The sequence below is a fragment of the Aquarana catesbeiana genome, linkage group LG03, assembly GCF_042186555.1.
Source record: "Aquarana catesbeiana isolate 2022-GZ linkage group LG03, ASM4218655v1, whole genome shotgun sequence".
NCBI classification, from domain to species: Eukaryota; Metazoa; Chordata; class Amphibia; order Anura; family Ranidae; genus Aquarana; species Aquarana catesbeiana.
In genome coordinates, this window is record NC_133326.1 from 270,647,609 (window position 1) to 270,669,666 (window position 22,058).

At 39.4% G+C, this 22,058-nt stretch overlaps 1 protein-coding gene across 1 annotated transcript in view; it reads right to left on the reverse strand.

The window, feature by feature from the left end:
* MYRFL (myelin regulatory factor like) overlaps positions 1-22,058 on the reverse strand; it is a 184,662-nt gene that overhangs the window by 63,522 nt on the left and 99,082 nt on the right. The window contains exons 18-20 of the mRNA XM_073620053.1: positions 21,445-21,507; positions 16,233-16,320; positions 13,615-13,689 (exon numbers count right to left, since the gene is read on the reverse strand). Of these exons, the coding sequence (XP_073476154.1) occupies positions 13,615-13,689; positions 16,233-16,320; positions 21,445-21,507 (226 nt within the window). The remainder of the gene's footprint in view (positions 1-13,614; positions 13,690-16,232; positions 16,321-21,444; positions 21,508-22,058) is intronic.

Genomic DNA, 22,058 nt, shown 5'->3' on the forward strand with positions numbered 1-22,058 from the left:
CCACTCGGAACTGGCCTTGCCAAGGTCGACCAAAGAAGTTGAGTGCACATGCTCAGCGCCAAATCCAGAGGTTGTCTTTGGGAAATAGACGTATGAGTGCTGCCAGCATTGCTGAAGAGGTTGAAGGGGTGGGGGGTCAGCCTGTCAGTGTTTAGACCATACATCGCACACTGCATCAAATTGGTCTGCATGGCTGTTGTCCCAGAAGAAAGCCTCTTTTAAAGATGATGCACAAGCAGGCCTGCAAACAGTCTACTGAAGAAAGCAGACTAAGGACATGGATTACTGGAACCATGTCCTGTGGTTTTATGAGACCAAGATAAACTTATTTGGTTCAGATGGTGTCAAGCGTGTGTGGCGGCAACCAGGAGAGGAGTACAAAGACAAGTATGTCTTGCCTACAGTAAAGCATGGTGGTAGGAGTGTCATGGTCTGGGACTGCATGAGTGCTGCCGGCACTGGGGAGCTACAGTTTATTGAGGGAGCCATGAATGCCAACATGTACTGTGACATACTGAAGCAGAGCATGATTCCCCTCCCTTCGGAAACTGGGCCGCAGGGCAGTATTCCAACATGATAACGACCCCAAACACACTTCCAAGATGACCACTGCCTTGCAAAAGAAGCTGAGGGTAAAGGTGATGGACTGGCCAAGCATGTCTACAGACCTAAACCCCATTGAGCATCTGTGGGGGAACCTCAAACGGAAGGTGGAGGAGCGCAAGGTCTCTAACATTCACCAGCTCCGTGATGTCTTCATGGAGGAGTGGAAGAGGACTCCAGTGGCAACCTGTGAGGCTCTGGTGAACTCCATGCCCAAGAGGGTTAAGGCAGTGCTGGAAAATAATGGTGGCTACACAAAATATTGACACTTTGGGCCCAATTTGGACATTTTCCCTTAGGGGTGTACTCACTTTTGTTGCCAACGGTTTAGACATTAATGGCTGTGTGTTGAGTTATTTTGAGGGGACAGCAAATTTACACTGTTATACAAGCTGTACACTCACTACTTTACATTGTAGCAAAGTATCATTTCTTCAGTGTTTTCACATGAAAAGATATAATAAAATATTTACAAAAAATGTGAGGGGTGTACTCACTTTTGTGAGATACTGTATACAAATCCAGTATATATGTGTTTGTAATTTATACACTGCTCGAAAAATGAAAGGAACATTTTGAAAACACATCAGATCTCAATGGGGAAAAATATCATGCTGGATATCTATACTGATATGGGCTGGGCAATGTGTTAGGAAAAATATTTTAAAAAAGGGTGAAAGAAACTGCGCTAAGGAAAAAGAAATAAATAGCTGGAAAACGTATTCCCAACTATTCAATTGGAAGCTGTGATTCTCACGTATAACAAATACAAAAACAAAAATTGGAAAAAATTAGAATCGTGCTACCCACATAATCCTAAAACTATTAAATAAAAAATGACATATGAACCACCTATCGTTCAAATCATGTGATAGAATCCTGTGCGTATCATAGCAAAAAATTGTAATAAGGATCAAAAAATTAATCAAAATCCACAATTAAACTTATTATTAATTTCTAAAACATAGTGTCCATAAATTATGAAAATAAGCATAAAAATTAGTGAAAACTAAGATGAAAAGTATATATACTCAGTCCATAAAGTGCACAAAATAAACTGATTGAGAATTAAAAGAATTGTTAATAAACCAATATACACCAGTGCACTGTGAAAAAAACATCCATATACATGTGAAAAAGTCATCTTCAAATTCTATGATCAGGAAACCGTGTTGAATCCACCACCAAACCAGCAGAAATGGACTCTTACCAAATCACCGTGATCCCCCATAACAGAAGATCAAGGAGTGCATGAAATGGATCACAGCTTGGCTCCAAAGGACAGCAGACACATACAGTATAACGATGCTTGGCAACCACCTCCCAGACAGTCAGACCATCACATGGATATACGTGGTGCATAATTTTTTTTTTTATGCACCACGACTGGCCGGGAGCAGTCGTGGTGCAGCAACTCAAAATGGTACTCAGTAGTTTGTATGGCCCCCACGTGCTTGTATGCATGCCTGACAAAGTCGGGCATGCTCCTAATGAGACGATGGATGGTGTCCTGGGGTATTTCCTTCCAGATCTGGACCAGGGCATTGCTGAGCTCCCAAACAGACTGAGTTGCAACCTGGTGGTTTTGGATGGACCGAAATATAATGTTCCAGAGATGTGCTATTGGATTTAGGTCAGGCGAGCATGGGGGCCATTCAATGTTATCAATTCCTTCATCCTCCAGGAACTGGCTGCATTCTCTCGCAAACATGAGGCCGGGCATTGTCGTGTACCAGGAGGAACCCAGGACCCACTGCACCAGTGTAGGGTTTGACAATGGGTCCAAGGATTTCATCCCGCTACCTAATGGCTGTCAGGGTGCCATTGTCTAGCCTATAGAGGTCTGTGCATCCCTCCATGGATATACCCCCCCCCCCCCAGACCATCACTGACCCAGCACCAAACCAGTCATGGTGAATGATGTTACAGGCAGCATAACGTTCTCCATGGCTTCTCCAGACCCTTTCATGTCTGTCACATGTGCTCAGGGTGAATCTGCTCTCATGTGAAAAGCATAGGGTGACAGTGGCGAACCTACCAATTCTGGTGTTTAATGGCAGATGCCAATTCAGCTCCACGGTGCCAGGCAGTGAACACAGGGCTCACTAGAGGATGTCAGGCCCTCAGGCCACCCTCATGAAGTCTGTTTCTGATTGGTCAGAGACATTCACACCAGTGGCCTACTGGAGGTAATTTTGTAGGGCTCATCCTGTTTCTCCTTGCACAAAGGATACCGAGTCTTGCTGATGGGTTAAGGACCTTTTACAGCCCTGTCCAGCTCTCCTGGAGAAACTGCCTGTCTCCTGAAATCTCCTTTACGCTCTTGAGACTGTGCTGAGAGACACAGCAAACCTTCTGGCAATGGTACATATTTATGTGCCACCCTGGAGGAGTTGGACTGCCTGTGCAGGGTCCAGGTATCGCTATTTTGTCCCTATTTCAGTCCATAGCTGGGACATGCAATGTATAATTAGTCCCACCCTCCTTTATGCTTCAGCCTCTGTTCTGCTTCAGCAATCTAAAAACTGAAACTGTGATCTCTATGGCTGAGCCAGTTTTAGTGAGAAACCTTAACTTACAGTCTAGTAGCTTGGCAGACAGTGACTCAATCCAAATTACAACTTGCATAGATCCCAACAGATGAACATCAGATATGTCAAAAAATCATAGTGTGTCTAACTCCAGAATACAGTACATAGGATGAATGAAGACTTAAGCATGAAAAAGAAGAAAGGTGGGCCTAACTACATTGAGAATCCTCGAGCTATGGAGTGAAAGAACAAAAATATTTTTCTCCTTCAAAACCTCAGCTCCCAGTCTCAGCAGCTGTATCCCTCAACCAAGCTCAGCACACTCTGTCTACCCCCCCTCAAAACAATCTCCCTCCTCATCCCCCAGTACCAGTGTTAATTTTAGTCTTAGGACTAAAATGGCATTTCAGTCCCATTTTAGTCTTCTGCAATTATTTTAGTCGTATTTAGTCGACTAAATCTCCAGTACATTATAGTCGACTAAAATGTCCTACGTTTTAGTCGACTAAAATCTCTAGTACATCTCAGTAATTGCAATTTAGTTTTAGTTATAGTCTTTTGACTAAAATGGCATTTTAGTTTTAGTCTCATTTTAGTCTTTTGACTAAAATGGCATTTTAGTTTTAGTCTCATTTTAGTCTTTTGGCTAAAATGGCTTTTAGTTTTAGTCGTATTTTAGTCATCTCAATTGTTTTAGTTTTAGTCGTATTTTAGTCTACTAAAATAGTATTCATTTAGTCGACTAAAATGCTTTAGTCATTTTAGTCGACTAAATTATCACTGCCCAGTACACCAGGTTTTCACTCCTCAGCACACTGCGGACATGCAGATAATGCACACACTACCTTACCATGGTTCTAGTCAGTTACCTCCTGCTAAGTACTCTGTATCTCAGCTGCAACCCAACACAGCAATCAACTCTAAGCCAATGTCAAGTATGAACTCCTTTGCACCACCATATCTCCCAAAGTCACTCTATCTGAGCACACCAGCCAATATAACTTTGATACACATGAAGCTGTGCATTCAAAGTCTGAAAACTCAGATATGTCACAGTTTGTACAAATACATGCATCACAAATAGCTCACCAAAGGAGGTCTCACTAAGTTTGATGGGTGACAGACCTGAAAACTACTGTGGCTGGAAACACACCTTCAAAGGCCAATTAGTAAACCAGATATCACAACTTTGGAAGAACTAGATCTGCTAATCAGGTGGCTGGGTCATTAAAGTATCAAAAGAATCAAAGCTATTCACATTGATAATCCTGCCACAAGTCTTGATGGTGCTTGGGACAGACTCGAGCGTAGCTTGTACTCTGAAGAAAATGTGAGAGTAAATTAAGCACCACAGTTGGTGCCCGGGACAGCAATAATAACCACCAGCATTGGTGCCTGTGCCACTATTAGTCCCCAGTATGCCTCAGGGCCAGCAATAACCCCCAGTAAGTGTCAGGTCCCGCAAAGATAAACTCCAGCAATAACCGCAGCAAGTTTCAGGGAAAGCAATAACCCACAGAAAAGTCAGGGTCAGAAAATATAGCCCCCAGAAGTGTCAGAGCAAGCAATATAGCCCCTTCAATGACACAGTATAATAGCACACAGCATTGGTGTTCAGTAGTTTTCTTACCTGAACACCCACTCCCTCTTTCCAATGCTTCTGCTGCAAACATGTCAAAACAGCACCATTGCATTCAGTCTGCAAGAACACATTGCATTTTTTGCACTTTTTTCTGCTAAGGAAGTAGGGGGCAGATTGACAAGATTAGGGCATGTTCCACATACTTCAATAATGCTTTAAAAATGGGTGGCTGAAGCAAATTGCAAAGGCCTGTTTTAGAGCTGCACGATTCTGGGAAAAATGACAATCATGATTTTTTTTGTTTACAATAAAGATCACGATTCTCTCACGTAACATCATCTTTCACATAATACAAAAAAATTGGGCTAACTTATTTGTTTAGTTTTTTTTAAATTCATTAAAGTGTATTTTTTCCAAAAAAAAAAAAAAAAAATATATATATATATATTATATATATATATATATATATATATATATATATATATATAATGTTTGGGGGCTCTAAGTAATTTTCTAGCAAAAAATTATGATTTTAACTTGAAACCAACAAGTATCAGAAAAAGGTTTAGTCTTTAAGTGGTTAAACTTCCCTCATTTAGAGACCGAATTTCATTCCTTTGATCTAAAGAACAAAATGTTACAATGTTTATAGTTAGCTAAGTGGCTGAGGAATGTTGCGAAACTTGACAGACTGCCTTTTTTTTTTTTTTTTTTTTTTTTGACAGCTGTCGGCTTGAGCAGAGAACTCTGCATAGAATCGGGAAAATGTTTTGTTAAGATCGCGAGGGGGAAAGAATCGTGATCTCGATTCCTAATGATTAATCGTGCAGCTCTAGCCTGTTTGTACACCAGTCTGTTGATGGGCATTTACCAACCCCAATAAAATAATTTAATCACATTACTATAGACTGCTGAGGATGCAGTTAACCTAAATGCATAACATTCTGAAGGCTACAATTACTCAAAAACAATATTCTCAGTTTGAGTGAAATGAAAAATAAGATAAATCAAAGAAAGCAGAATTTGTAAAATAAAAAAAAAATAAAAAAGCAAATAATGGAACATTTCAATTAATACATAGTAAAGCTAGTGTAGTTTCCCATTTAAGGGGAAACTTCCATTAGCTGCTATGTGAAGCTCAAGGTTTACAGATGACCATCTTTTTTATTCTATTTTCTATTGAGTGATTTTGCTTTTATAACTTGTTTAGATAAATATTGAAAGACATGACTCAATTTAGGCTGAAATTATTACGGTTCAGTTCTATGCTGTTGCTATGGTTTTCAGAGACAAAAATACTATTTACTTATATCAACAAGTAGTAAAAAATGAAGGTATGTTGACTTGTTGCATAGAGTGCTATGTCATGAGTGGACTGAGATGAGGACTTTTTATTAGGACTGCTTATCATTTTGCTCCATAACAGTTTTGCTATTCTAAATGTTAGCATTTCAATTGTCCCAGGAAAATCTCTTGGGCAAATGTTTGGAGACTGCAATAAAACTGGACTCTATAGTGTTAGGGGCCAGGGCCCATATCCTGTGGACTTTTCTGCACTTGATCAACACCAGTCAATGAAAGGGGACATGGAAAACAATTGTCTTCTATGTTCCCTCTTCCCACTGACATACTGCATTTTTTGCAACGCACCAAAAGCTCACTTGTAGTCACTTCCACTTTCATACTGCAGCTCTGCTGTGATGCATAGAAATGAATGATTGATATGAAACTTTGACAAACAAATAGAGTTTAAAGTAAAGAAAAAATGGTAAAGAGTACCTGGGGTTGTAACAACACAAGGCACCGCCCCCCACCATCAGCACACAGCAGGCACTAGTCTACACACTAAAAATGGTGTGTGGGCTAGTGTGAATGGCCCCTCAGAGAGCTGTTAGAACTATGAAATGGGTGCACATTGGCAACTTATAAAAACACTATTTCACCTGCCCATGGCATACCAAACCTCTCCAGTGCCAGCATGTGGGCTTGCCCTCCTGTTGACAAGTACACACTGGTCCCACATTGTATGTAGTGACATTGGCAAAAGGAGCAGTGACACAACCTGTGTGGGGGCGTTTGGGCGCGTTTACAGGCGTCAAGTGGTTGGGCGTTAATTCATTTAATTGGCCAGAATAAATTACATTTAAATTTAAAATGTAAGTACACCATTCAGTCTTGGATATAGAAGGCTTTTTCCTTGCATACCTGCCATGCAGGACAAGGTGTTATTAAACTTTAATCAAAAAAGCATACTGTATAGTGCTATAGAACACAGCACTCCTGTTTGCACATCTTTTCCTTTTTAAGTGTAAGGTTGCTTTAGATTTCCTATCTCAAAATTCTCCCTTTTCGCTTTCGGTTTTTGAGTGGCTCCTTCCCCATACAAAGTCTCATGGAGACACCTGTTTCTGCACACTTTCTTATGGCACTACACAGAAGTCTCCATGCATCTGAAGAAGCAGAAGTGTTGGCAGCAAGCCACCCCCCTGTTCCTCCTCCTTCCAGCTAATGATTGCAGGCAGCTGAAGCCTGTGCTATCTCCTTTCAACTAGTGTGGTGAAATGCTCAGGACATGAGATCCCCTACCCAGAAGTTTAGGGAAGCAGCGCTGTGCAACCTGGAGCCAGCGGGGGTGAGGAGTAAACAATGTACAGGGGTTGGACAAAATTATGGAAACAAGAATTGAAAAAGAATAAAATTGTTACCTAATCTGGTGTTGGACTGCCTTTGGCATCCAAGACGACCTGAATTTTCCTGGAAATTAACAAATATAAGTCTTGGATGGTGGATAATGGAATCTGATACCACTCTTAATGCAAAAATCTGGATCACAATCCTGCGCAATGTCCTTTTGTCTCTTTTGGTCAGTTGACCATGTCAACCGCGCTTATGCTTATCAGAAGACGTTTTCCCGGAAACTGTATATGTCATCATAACCTTTGATACTATACGTTGCGACAACACAAATAAATTGGCAACTTCAGTTACAGAGGCACCAGCTAAGCGGGCACCAACAATCTGCCCGCTTTGAAACTCCTTGAGCTCTGACATGACTTCATATTACTAGCAGCACATGCCGTGAATGATGAAAGTGAAGCTTCCCACCTGTTAGCAAGGTGTCTCATCACACAGCGGAAGCAAAAGAATGTGACTTCCGCTTTCAACGCAAAACACGTTGTCATTTTCACACCTGCAAATCATGTAGTGTTTCCATATTTTTGTCCAACCCCTGTAAGTGTTTATGCACAGATATAAGGCAAATACAGTGCTGTTTCATTGTTTAACCCTTTAGCCGCCAAAGTCTTTTGTGTATTTTTTTTACACATATGTTAAAATGCCAAATTTAGGCCTGAAGACTAAACTCACAAACATGTTTTTTTATTTTTAAAGCAGAGACCCCAGATAATATAATTAGTAGTTGCCATTTTTTATGTCACACCTAAATTTAGTGCAATGGTTTATCACATTTTTTGCAACAAAATGTGCATGGTAAAAGATAAAAGACAAAAGATGAGGCTGCCTCGAGTAACTAGATCCCAAATATGCATAAGTAAAAGAGAACAGATGCGGGACTTTGAATGAGGCACAAGGGGGCAAGAATGTAAATTGGAAAAAAAATGCGATTTATTCTTGAGATAATACACAAATTGCAAAGTTACATATCATTACATACATATTAAGGCACAAGGCTCTATATATGCTGGCACATAGCTCAATAATAATGATTAAAAACATTTAAACATTGTATAAGATTCGACAAGAATTATTAATGCAAAAAATGACATATGACAAGATGTTATTTTCTCACCGGAAACATGGACTCGCAACACGTATGCACGGAGGCGTCACGGCCCCACATGCCACGCCAGCCCGTGTGCCGGGGTCCGAAGCTTGTTTTCTTGTCACACTTTGAATAGTTACACACTACCCCCCATATTTGTCTCTTACAGGTCGGGCAGTGCATCACCCTTTCCCCCCCCCCCCCCCTCATGGGGTCACACACTTCACCTATCCATCTTCATCCCCCACACCGACCTAACCTGGAGGGTCACCTGTGTGGTTGGCGCCGCTGAGACACACCCCCTCAGCTTCGGACCCCGGCACACGGGCTGGCGTGGCATGTGGGGCCGTGACGCCTCCGTGCATACGTGTTGCGAGTCCATGTTTCCGGTGAGAAAATAACATCTTGCCCTGTTCCACCATTACCCATTTATTTTTTATTTTTTATTATTTTTTATTTATACTCATGATTGCTATTTCTTTAATACATAGATGATACAACGGTTACGCTCCTGATGAGGGGCTATAAGGCCCCGAAACGACGTAGAGCTCAGATCCACCGTTTTGTATACATAATGATTCATCACAAACGTATGAACGTTCCTACCTACTGTATGTCATTTTTTGCATTAATAATTCTTGTCGAATCTTATACAATGTTTAAATGTTTTTAATCATTATTATTGAGCTATGTGCCAGCATATATAGAGCCTTGTGCCTTAATATGTATGTAATGATATGTAACTTTGCAATTTGTGTATTATCTCAAGAATAAATCGCATTTTTTTTCCAATTTACATTCTTGCCCCCTTGTGCCTCATTCAAAGTCCCGCATCTGTTCTCTTTTACTTATGCATAGAGCCGGGATGGAGGAGGGGTATTGGACGGCCCTACTGTCCTCACGTAAAGTCCCAATTAGTATCTTGTTACATTTACCAATAGATCCCAAATATGTCAAGCCTTACAATTGCACACGCCCATGAAATGCCAACAAACTTGTCCATAGGTGACGCTTTGAAGGCCCTTACAGTTCAAAAGTTTAGAGCTAATCATAATGATCCTAGAAATATCGCTCTCACTACAGCCTGTGCAGTGATACCCAGTATGTGTGGGGTGTTGGTTAAAATTGTTTTTGTTTTGTTTTTTATTGATTCTTTGAAAGCTTAATTTTTTTCATTTTCAATAATTTTTTATGTAAGATTTTAAAGGATACAAAAGCAGAACCTCATGCAGATATATAGGCAAAAGTAGAACCTTTCATTTTTTTTTTTTAACCTAACTTTGTTAGCACATCGGGGGCTAGTCAGGCTATCACACAGGGGGCTTGAACATGACAGGTCTTTTTTAAGGAGACCTTAGGAATCTATTGGTCCCTTAGATCCTCTATCCACCTCCTTTGTGTGAATGGAGGAATCTTAGTTTATTCATTCAGCCCTCTGGCTGAACGAAAAAAAAAATTACAGTGTACGACCAGCTTTAGAGCCATGACACCAACCACATTAATAACAAACAGAACAGCAGATTCTAGATTTCTGAGGATTAAATAATACTTCCTAAGTAGGTTCTAATCATTGGCACCTTTTCTGGAACACCTGCTTTTAATTTCATGGATTTGAACGTGTGGTAAATGCAGAGATGTACTTACTTTTTCCATGTGAAAAAGCTGCATTTTCATTCATTTAGATTATGAAAATTAATATACCATGTTAATTGTAGGTCTCATTTATTCAAGTATAATAGTTTTATCTGTAGACACTGTTTGTACAGCCCTACTGTCATGTAATTTTTCTGTGTTGTATTGAACTGCATGAGGCTATTATTTTTTCCTTTCGTATGCTAAGGATGAGCTCCGGTGTGTTCGCACACTCCACGCGCCGAGCCCACCAGGAAGTCGACACGGCGCTGCGCTAATCACAGGCAGTGAGACATTTCCCAATCTCTGCAGCCGCACATCGGGAAAATGTCTCACTGCCTGTGATTAGCGCAGTGCCGTGCTGACTTCCTGGTGGGCTCGGCGCGTGGAGTGTGCAAACACGCCGAAGCTCATCCTTAATGCTGACATCTAATTTGGCCACTGCACCTTGCTTGCTATGTGATTTTGGTATCTTACTCTGTCTACCCCTCCTGTTTAGTACTAGTTAGTTTAGTCCTAAGCTAGACCCTCCCCTTTTTTCCATGCTCCCTCAGTCAGTGTTAGATATTTGCAGAAAGAGGGCTCAGGAAAGCCATTGTCTTCTAATGCCGTGTACACACAGGTGGACTTTTCAGCATCAAAGGTCCGACAGTCTTTCTGACAGACATTTGACGGACTTCCAGCGGACTTGGCTGCACACGATCACACCAAAGTCCGACGGAATTCTACGTGATGACGTACGACCGGACTAAAACAAGGAAGTTGACCGCCAGTAGCCAATAGCTGCCCTATCGTCGGTTTTCGTTTGTCGGACTAGCATACAGATGATCAGACTGTATCAGTCTTTGCTGATCTCTAGTTGCTGATCACAGATATATCAAAATGTTGTATACACGAAATGCATAGACTCGTTTACCCATTTAATATATATATATATATGTGTGTATATATAGATATCTATATATCTATATATATATATATATATATATATAATATATTTACTACCTTTTCAAAAGTAGGAGATTATGACAACATTTTACAACAAAAGCGAGCTGCAACACTTTTTAACTACCATGAATGTAATAAATACATTATGGATATTGGGGGAGAGTCAGCATCATAAGGGTGAAGTTTACCACCTGTGGATGATTAGGGGACCCGATAGTCATTATGATCCTTCAAAGAGCAAAACAGTGCTTCTAAAAACGATTTGCCTCCCTATCATGTTTTTGGAACATTGACTCACAATGGTTTTAATTTTGTTTTATTTTTTACACTGATCAACAGAAATAAACTGTTTCATATCAATGTGAACACATATCTATAAAGAGTGAATGAAATTAATTACAGTAAAAAAATAATAATAAAACGAAATACCGGACTGCATAAGTATATACTCCCTTTGAATCAGTATTTAGTAGATACACCTTTGGCAGCAATTGCAGCCTTCAATTATTCTTCCTTCCTCCTGGCAAAATGTTCAAGCTTGGTTATGTTCTTTGGGGAGCAAATAGTATTTTTAAAATTACAGCCACAAACTCTTTATAGGATTGAGGCCTTGACTCTGACTTACCCATTCCAGCATTGTTGTTTTTCAGAAAATCTTGTATAGCTAGTAGTAATCACATTAATTTTGACTTGCCCAGTAAGAAGTTTCATAGTTTCTTCAAATCACTTCTTCAATTGCTAAATAAGTGGCCTGGAAAAGCTACAAGGTGTCTTCAATCGCACAGAACAAGTCCAGTTGAATGTAACTAACCACTACTAGCTTTACTATGGCCCTATTCTTTTGGCTTTATGCTTGGGGTCATTGTCTTGGTATAAGGCAAATTCGGAAAACTATTCCTTGTTATGTATATATTTGATACGAAGAACATTATTTTCTCCTCACAAAAACGCTTGCGGACTGCCTACTGCAGATTTACTGCGGCAGAGCTTTCCCGCTGCGCTGGATCACGTACATATATCATGTACGTGATCCAGCACTTCTGGGTAGGGGGCGCATGCATGCGCTCCCACCGCCCTGGCTGTGCTGCAATTCACTACAACACAATCCTCAGCAGGTCCCAGCCAATGATTTATGGCCGGAACCCACCGCTCAGCTGAGCGAATGACAGGAGAGAGCCCTGTGTAAGTAAGCAACACAGCGCTCTTTACTGTTAGCAGTGATGTGCCACTTTTTTCTCCCTGCCAAGCAGGGAGTAAAATCTCGCACATTGCTTAGTAAAAGAACCACACAGTAAACATTGTTAGGCACACATTTAACCCCTTGATCGCCCTAGATGTTAAGCCCTTCCCAATCAGTGTCATTAGTACAGTGACAGTGTATATCTTTAGCACTGATCACTGTATTAGTGTCACTGGTGATGTCAGAGGAAGATAGTCAGTTTCCCCCCCCAGCATCAGTTAGTGTCAGATTTCCTTCCGCACTATCGCAGTCCCATTAGAAGTCACTGATCACCGCCATTAATAGTACTGTATATATATTTAAAAAATTAGTTTGTAGACACTATAACTTTCACGCAAACCATTCACTATACACCTATTTTGATTTTTTTTTTTTACTGATGTAGCAGAATACACTTTGGCCAAAATTTATGAAGACATTTTTTTTTATTTATTTATTGGATATGTTTTATAGCAGAAAGTAAAGAATATTGTTTTTTTTTTTTTAAATCTTCGGTCTTATTTTATTTATATCGCAAAAAATAAAACCCAGTGGTGATCAAATACCACCAAAAGAAAGCTCTATTATATAGATTTAGTTTGGGTACAGCATTGCATGACCATGCAATTACCAATTAAAATAGCGCAGTGCTAAATAGCAAAAAATGGCATGGTCATGAAGGGGGTAAAATCTCCTGGAGCTGAAGTGGTTAAAGTAAAGTTTTCTTCTCCCTTAATTCAAGGCACAATACTGCTTGCAGAAGCCAATGTGCAGCCCACAATCTGATGCCCATAAAAAATGACTTGCATGTGGCAATCCTCTCCTCTACAGAATGTTGATCAATAGAGCAGTTTATAAACAACAAAGTACTGAAAATGTGTATTGCATCATGGGAGCTGACCTTTTCATTCCTGGTTCAAACCCACTCAGCTGAGAGAATGTGACCATGCAACGGAAGAAAACTTCAAACTAGTGCACATTTCAAAACTTTACAGGAACATAATGTGAATTTTTATCAGTTAAAGTAGTCATTCATTCTAAAAATGATGGAGGCATTTTTATGTGACTATTTTAGTTACAGGACCTTTATCCCACACAGAGACGGTCTTTCAATGTGGCAGACAGAAGAGGAAATAAAGCAGCAGTCACTAATGACTTTGGATAGTTCTGCTCCAGAATGAAGGGGATCATCTGGGATGGTGGGGGTACATTTTTGTAATGGCAGACCCAAGGGGACCAGGGAACCTTAAGATTATTTTTGAGTTTATGTCTGTTTTAAGACAGCTTACTACATAATGCTTTGTGTGATTTAACTTACTTCATTTCTAAAGTAATGCGCATATTGGTTGGAGTATACTTGCTCACTGGAATGATGTAACTATAAACTCCAGACCTAAAACAAAGACATATAAGTAATCAATCAAAACAATTATATACGTGATTAAACAAATAAGGTACATAATTACTTGCAAAACTGTTTTACAATTGAATGGCTCCATATAACATTTTACAGTGATAAATGTCACCACCCCGATTTATATAGCAGGCATTATGCCCCATACGAAAAAAAATCCCCTTCGACATACAATAAGTTATACTTGTTAAAGCAGATCTTCACTGCATCCGAGCACCACAAACCAAAAACACTATTTAATTCATTTTTAATATTCAAAGCAAACTCCCCCATACATCCATGTCTCCATGCTTTATTTTGTTGAAAAATCAATTTAAAAAACAACCCCCTAGCATTTCTGGCTATGGCCATCTTGAGCAAGGGCAAATGATTCCTGTAGACTTTACTTCCTGGAATCCCCCTGCCCTTAGCTCAAGCATGCATACAGGAGAGTGTGCTTAGCTGAAAAAAACCTCCTCCCCTCCTGAAGACTCCTGGGATGTATGACATCATTTGTCTAGACAAGAAACCAGGAAGCAACTGAAATGTAAAAAAAAAAAAAAGCTAAAAACAAGTAAATATGATACACGTTCCTATCTGTTTGCTAATGCTATCAGCATAATAAAAAATAATCAATGTTGATTGGGAGAGTGAAGTTCAACTTTAACACTGAACACCTACAATTCATTATTTTTACTTTTTTTCCCTATATTGAGTGCATGCTCACATAAGTTCTTTGGCTTTCTAGTCTTCATATGTCACTACAACTTTAGGGAATGATAGGGTACAGGTAAACTTTTAATGAATCCCCAAAGTAAGCAATCCCATAGATTAGAGCAAAGTTAACACTGTACAGAGGGGCCTTGAAATTTGGCAAATATATGCAAGGTGAGATATTCTGTTTTTTATTCGAAGTTAAGAAGCAGTATTTACTTAGGTGTATCTTGGTGGTTTACATAATAACATTTTGTATATGATACTTGGGCAGTGGTTCCTCCCATTGTGCAACTTCCCTGTTAGTTACAAAAGGCTGAGCATTTATCATTGTCTATTTATGTCTCTTAAGGACACACATCCCCATCATCAGCAATACACAATAAAGGGTGAGGTTATGGCAGTTTATTTTTCATTGACCTAATTTTACCTTGTGATTTATTTATCCTATGTGGAGGGTATGTGGCTCCTACCTGAAGTCCACAGCTACGCTAAATTATCTGTAGAGAGCTGTGCAGGGATATATACACAAACTCTTGACCCTGCCCATTGTATTTGCCTCATTCCCCCTGGATACTCAAGACTACTCTCGGCCATTCCAGGTCAGTTATTCAGATATCATCTTTTATACTTTTCAGTCCTTGCCTTTACTTTCCCCTTTCTCCCTACTCCCCCCCCCCCTTTGCCTTTCCCCCCCTTTCTCCACATTCCCCCCTTTTCTCCCCCCCTTCCTCTCCCCCCCTCCTCATCCCCCTCACTCCCCCCCCCTTCCTCTCCCCCCCTCCTCACCCCCCTCACTCCCCCCCCCTTCCTCTCCCCCCCTCCTCACCCCCCTCACTCCCCCCCCTTCCTCACCCCCCTCACTCCCCCCCCTTCCTCACCCCCCTCACTCCCCCCCCCTTCCTTCTCCCTTTCCTCTTTCTCCCCTCCCCCCTATCCCCATTTCCCCTTTCCCCCAATTGATCATCTGATCTATTAGATATTTATATCATAAATGACTATACTTATATTTTTTATGACAGTTATATTTGCCATCCATGCTTTATGTGCCCCCACATCTGCCGTAGGGGAACTCTGGGTGTTGTTTTGATGCAGAACCATCAGTAAGCGGCAGCTTTAGAACTTTTCCCTCGTATCCCCATTTGTAAATTAAATGTTTTGTATTTATGCATCTATGCATGACGGTTATCGTTTGCTTACCATGTGTATTTTTATCAATCCACTACAGACAATACTCTCCTGATGAAGGGGCTAAGGTCTGCGAAACATGTTGAGATCGAGTAATGCATGATTTGTGAGGATCCACTATACCTCTGTTCTCCACTATGGAGCACATTCAGTATTAGTGACACACATGTGATGTTGGGATATATTTCTAAATGGCATTAGAATGTATAACCTTTTATGTTATTCAGGGATATGTATCCTCAATTTTAATATTTTGTATTAATAAAATATATCTTTTTATGAAATTTGTATACTATTTGTTTTCAAGCTGGTACCGTGATAGTCCATCTCCTTCTTCCCCTTTCCCCTTCTTGGTGACCTGTTGGGGACAGGTTTTCCTTGTCTCAATCTCCTCAATCAGCAATACACAGACATGTAACCACTATCTCAAAGACAGTGTAAAATATTTTTAAAAATGCAAATGAATGTAAATGCAAAAAAAAAAAATGAAAACAGTATTTATCTATATCCAGTTTACAGACATTCCAGAACGCAGCCTGTTGAAGCCAAACAATTATTAAATTATGGTTACAATAACGGCAAACTGTTTATGTAAACCAGAATAACTTCTAACTGGTGTGATAGCTGTATGTTCCTCTTACCCACACTGCAGGTTTTTTTTGCAGTAGTGATGATCAATTACTTGCTGATTCTCTACAATCTGTATAGAACTGATGGTTGTATCAATCCCTGAAAAGACAAAAGGGATAATAATATAATGAACAGAATAGTGATGTATGCATGTAAAGTAGTTATGAGTCCTTGAAAAAATGTATTAAACAGTTAAGAAAGGGCATTTACTGAATACATATAATGTTAATGTTCCGATAAATTTGGGGGTCAAAGTCATGACCTTTCTCTTTCCATAATCTGTATAGTAATTTCCTCTCTAATAAAACCATGTATGCTAATTCTGAGGTCTAAAATATTCTAATAAAGCAAATCTAAGTAAAGAAAAAAAAAAACCCATACCCAATATAACAAAGCCATCTGAATGTATGTAATTATTGATAAATGATATCATGAAAAAGAAAAAAAAAAGGGCATGACTGAACGTCTCTTATTAATTCTTTATAGTAAAATATACATTTGCATCATATTTAGTGGGAACGAATCCTTTCCAGACAATTTACTACCTTCAATGGGGTAGACAAAAAATTAAAAATAATTGAACTTGTTGTTCCACTTCTGTGGATGGTTTAAAAACAAAGACACAAAATGTAAAAGTACACGAAAAATGTTTATATTGTGATATCAGCCTAATTCAATAAGTTGTAAAAAAATTGTAAAAAAGTACAGTAAATGAGCTGTAAAAAGGTTAAAGTAGTCTTAACAGGGCATTAATATTTTGCAGCATGTTTGTAGGTAAATGAGTATTGCTATACATACAGTGCAGAGACCACTGTAGCATCATAGTCAATTTCTGCAAGCTATTGCTAAATCCCAGTAATCCCAAACTAGAGCTTTCGGTTTTCAACAAAGTAAAAAAAAATGTATAATAATAACAATACTGCTGCTAGTAATTCCTCATTAAGGGTATGTGTACCCACAACCTATATTTCAGTTTTTGGTACATAGAGTGTTAAACCAGCTGACAGCTTTTGGTTGCTCAGTTGGTAAGAGTTTGTACACCTAATGCAGCCATTACAAGGGGATTTTAATATTGGATTTTAAATTATTTTATACCAAGAAGAATACAGGAGGGGTGTGGAAAAGATGGAAACACACAACTTTTAGATGGACAGGAAAAATCAGGGATAATGGTAATGAGTGTTCCATGTTGACATTTAGAACAGCGATGGCATAACATTCATCAAGTCTTCCCCTTCTGGTTTTTTATTTTTTTTTCCTTTATTAACCTCATTGTATTCATCTACAGCATGTTTGTCTCTTGTATGTTTGAATTCACTTATTGTTTACTGCTGGAGGTCTGCTCCAAGCATCAACTACTGTTTCAGCAAACTAATACTTTCTGTATATCAAACACAAAAGAACACTGGGGCTGAAACAGCCCAGAAGACCACACCTATAACTAAAGTATAAAGGCTCATTTACAGGTTATGAAAATCGGACGGAAAAATTTGTACGATGAGCTATCTGCCAATTTTCGGATCGTTAGTATGGTGCTTTCGACAGCCGATTTCACTTTTTCGTCTGGATGTGCAGACTATAACATTTTTGTCGGATGTGAACTCAACATCCAATTTTTGTTTCATTAGTATGGTTTCGGGAAAAGAAAATCGTAAGAGCAAGACTACACATGCTCAGAAACTAAAGAATACATACAAAACTATTCAACACATTACGTCACTTCTGACGTTGTATTCTGTCGTATTGTGAGTAACCTCTTCACTTTTGACATGAGACTAGCATTCCACAAAAAACAGACGTTCGGTCTTCCGAAAATCTAAGCGTGTGTACGAGGCTTAGCTTTCGGGTTGACTGGCCCTTCAAGTTTCTACTACCAAGGGATTGGTTGGTTAGGCTGTAAACTGACTTTTTATGGCTTGTTCACATTGGTGCATTTCAATGCATTTAATGAGTTTCCCAGCACACTTGATATATGTGGACATCTCAGAAATCTTCTCTTCAAATGAGAATCATTTACACCAATGTGCTTTGTTACATTAATTGGGAAAAGGTCTCACATGCCGCACTTTTGGTGCACTGACCTCTTTTTACCCATTAAGTCAGTTCAAATAGGCTGCTTCAAAAATGTAAGGCAAGGCATTTGTGTTCTGATGTGAACAAGCCCTTAAATATTTTTATTAATGTGCTTATTTATTTTTTCCTCCTACCAGACCTTCATTGTCTTTTATAATGACATAATAATGTTTATAACGTCAAAAAAGAACGGCAGCAAATACAAACAATGTGTGTTTAATACATACATTATATTTTTGTGCAATAGTTTTAGGTCTTTTACACATTATGCTGATGATTTTCTGCATTCATGTGTATGAATATTTTAGCATTTATTTTTTCAAATATAATATCCATGGTTCTTTTAGCACATTTCAGAATCTTTAACTTTTCATATACGTACTTTATGAAGCATGCACGTTTCTATTGTGATGGGTTTGTAATAAACTCACCAACTGATGCATACAGAAAATAATGTGTTGCACCATTCTAACAGCTGACTAACCCCATACAGGAGGCGACACAAAAATTAGATGCTATTATTTCTGTATCAATTTGATATATAGTTATTGCACATAATAGCTACTTAATTATAGCCATTAGTATTAAAGTTCTGGAAAAAGGAATGCATGAAGGGTCCTTAAATATTAGGTGTTGTAGATAACATTTATATAGATGACCCTATAAATTGCAAACTGAACTCACCAACTAGAGTTCGGTTCATAAAAGCCTTGTGAGTACAGGGATTATGTTGTGAAACAGTGCCCTCTGCTGGACAGTACCAGTATTTGTGAGAACAAATAAAATCGTGTCTCTGTAGAATTATTACATAAAAACTATAAAATGTATTAAGGAGCAAGATAAACATCTTAAAGTAGAATTCAAGCCTAATGCTAACTAGTCCTAAAAGTGCTCCCTCTCCACTCCTGCTACCAAACCTGTGTAAAAACAGTGGAGTTGATTTATGAAAACTGGAGAGTGCAAAATCTGGTGCAGCTGTGCATGGTATGGTAACCAATCAGCTTCTAACGTCAGCTTGTTCAACTGAGCTTTGACAAAAAAACTTGGAAGTTAATTGGTTTCTATGCAGAGCTGCACCAGATTTTGCACTCTCCAGTTTTAGTAAATCAACTTCAATGTGTATAATGTACTTTGCTATCTTTAACATTTTTAACATTAGTCTTAGGCTGGCATCCTACTTTAAAGTTGAACTTCAGGCACAAAATAACGTAAAATATATTCCTTGATAGCCTCGAAAGATCTCAATTCACTTAGGCTGGTTTCACGCGGCCAATCAGGTCCACCTGTCAGTTTTTCAGGCGGACCTGATCAGACCATCCATAGCTCTCTATGGAGCGGCTGACACCTAGCTGCATGGCATCAGATCAGACCCTGACGGCCAAAAACAGCGGATTGGATCAGATGACAGTCGGATGGAAACGGACCAGCAGTTCATTTCCATCCGACAGCCCCATAGAAAACAGCGGGGCTGTGTTCACATACGCTCTGCATAGCGAAGCGAACACGGACCTGTCATCCGCCTGCTCAGCGGGGAGATCCCCAGCAGAGCAGGCGGATGCACATTACGGAGAACACCCATGTGAAACCAGCCTTGGCGTGCACAAACAAAATGTATTTCAAACCCAGTTATTACCTTGTAAAAGTAATGGCGGCATCATCACTGTGTGTACATAGCCTGCGAAGAGAACCTAGAGGGACCCAGCAGCTTCACCAAATACTGGGTGAAAAAAAAATAAAAAGGCTGCCTGCAGAATGTTACAGGAGGGGGCCGACACAACACCAGCCACACTACACAAGAAGATAGAGTAGCAGTGACTGGTCTTAATACAGATAGCTACTACACAGAGGCAACATTACACACTGGATTATTGCACAGATCTGGAAGAAATACACAAAAGCTCTCAAAGATTCAAGTAAAAATACAATTTCCCCTTGTAGACAATATTTGCTTATCCTAGAGTTTAGCTTTAAAGTGGTTCTAAAACCTAAACATTTCTTACCATAATGCATTTCCTGCATTAGGGTAAAAAAATGTTCCAGTAGCAGTATCCCCCGCCCGCATATATTTATAGTGGTCCTCACTTAATCCAACGCTGTATCTGTCTCTAGTGACTCTCTCTTTGCTTTCACAGACTTTGTTGAGACAACAGGAGTCAATTGACACCCGCTGCTGTCAGTCAAATCCTGTGATGAGGGAGCCAAGGGGGCGCGGTTGAGGTGTGCTAAGTGTGTCTATGGACGCAGGCAGTGCCGCTTGGGATCAAGCCCACACGTACACACCCATAGGAAGTGCATTCCTAGGGGGGTGCACAGAGAAGAGGAGGGCTCAGGAGTGCCAGGTGGGGACCCCAGATGAGGAGGATCGGGGCTGCTCTGTGCAGTTCCATTCCACAGAGCAGGTAAGTATAACATGCTTGTTATACAGAAAATGTATACTTGGCACTGCTCCTATGTATCAAATATACAATAAATCAATACATTTACGAAAAATGTGAATGAATTAAAGTGCAGTGCAAACATTTAATTCATAAAGTTCAAAGATAAAGTTCATCCGTGCAAATAAAGTACCAAAACGTGTTCAAATCCTGCTTGTAAGGGTTCTGGTGCCAAGCAGAAATTGAACACATTATGGCACTTTATTTGCACGGGTGAACTTTATCTTTGATTGCACTTTATGAATTATATGTTTGCACTGAACTTTAAGTCATTCACATTTTTCGTAAACGTATTGATTATTTATTGTATATTTGATACATAGTAGCAGCGCTAAGTATACAGTTTCTGTATTACTTTAAGTTTTTTTTTTTACCTTGCACGATAGAAGCAGCTCCATAACTTAATTTAACTCAATTTACTTAATATTACTACACCATATAGCGGGCAGTTACATTTTTTCATACCATGTTTGTTATTTAAAAAAAAAAAAGAAGACATGACAATCACTTTAAATATAAAATAGGGTGATATTGCTATGAGTCTCACAGTGTACTCTTAGATTTTCTGCTTAAGAAAAAATACAAGACCCTATGTAGAGCAGAGCCCAGTGACAGTTTATCCTAGCAATGAACTTAGTCAAAAGTAAAACATTTTTTAATGTTTTCATTACAGGAGTATGAATTTAATCTTCAAGATACAGAAAACATAACTTACAGTCACTTGAGAAACCAGGTTTATCGATCCGCCTTATTTCTGTTAAACCTTTACTGGTATTTCCTGTGAATAAACCGTATTTATTAAAATCTGTATTGTTATTTCATTCACAGTTTGATTTTGTCATTAAAACATGTAAACTAAAATTAGGAGAGAGCAAAAGCAGAATCAAGTTAATTAATGTTAGGCAGCCTCCCAGCTCCTTCCACCTTCCTTGTCAGCTGTGGGGTAATGAGTTTGGCCACAAGCCTCCAGCTCTGGGATGACTAGGCAGCCTCCCAGTGCTTACTGGGGGCTTCTCCCCTGTACTTTCCCTGTCTTCCTTGTCAACTGCTAAGTAAATATGGCTACACTCCCCCTGCTCTGGGATTGGTCCATGGTGCAAGAGATGCCCTATTTAAAGTGCATTGGCCTGTACCTGTGGGCTTGTGATAGCAATTTCCCTGTGAACAATGTTGCTTGTACCTTTTGACTTTCACCACAATAACAGATCCCTTTACCATCTGCTGTCTGCCCTGGCCTTAGCTATATTTAATAGGGAATTCAACAGGCAAGAAAACAGAGTGGAGAGTGTCTGAGTTTCAATTTAGATAATCGTAAAGGAGGTATAATAT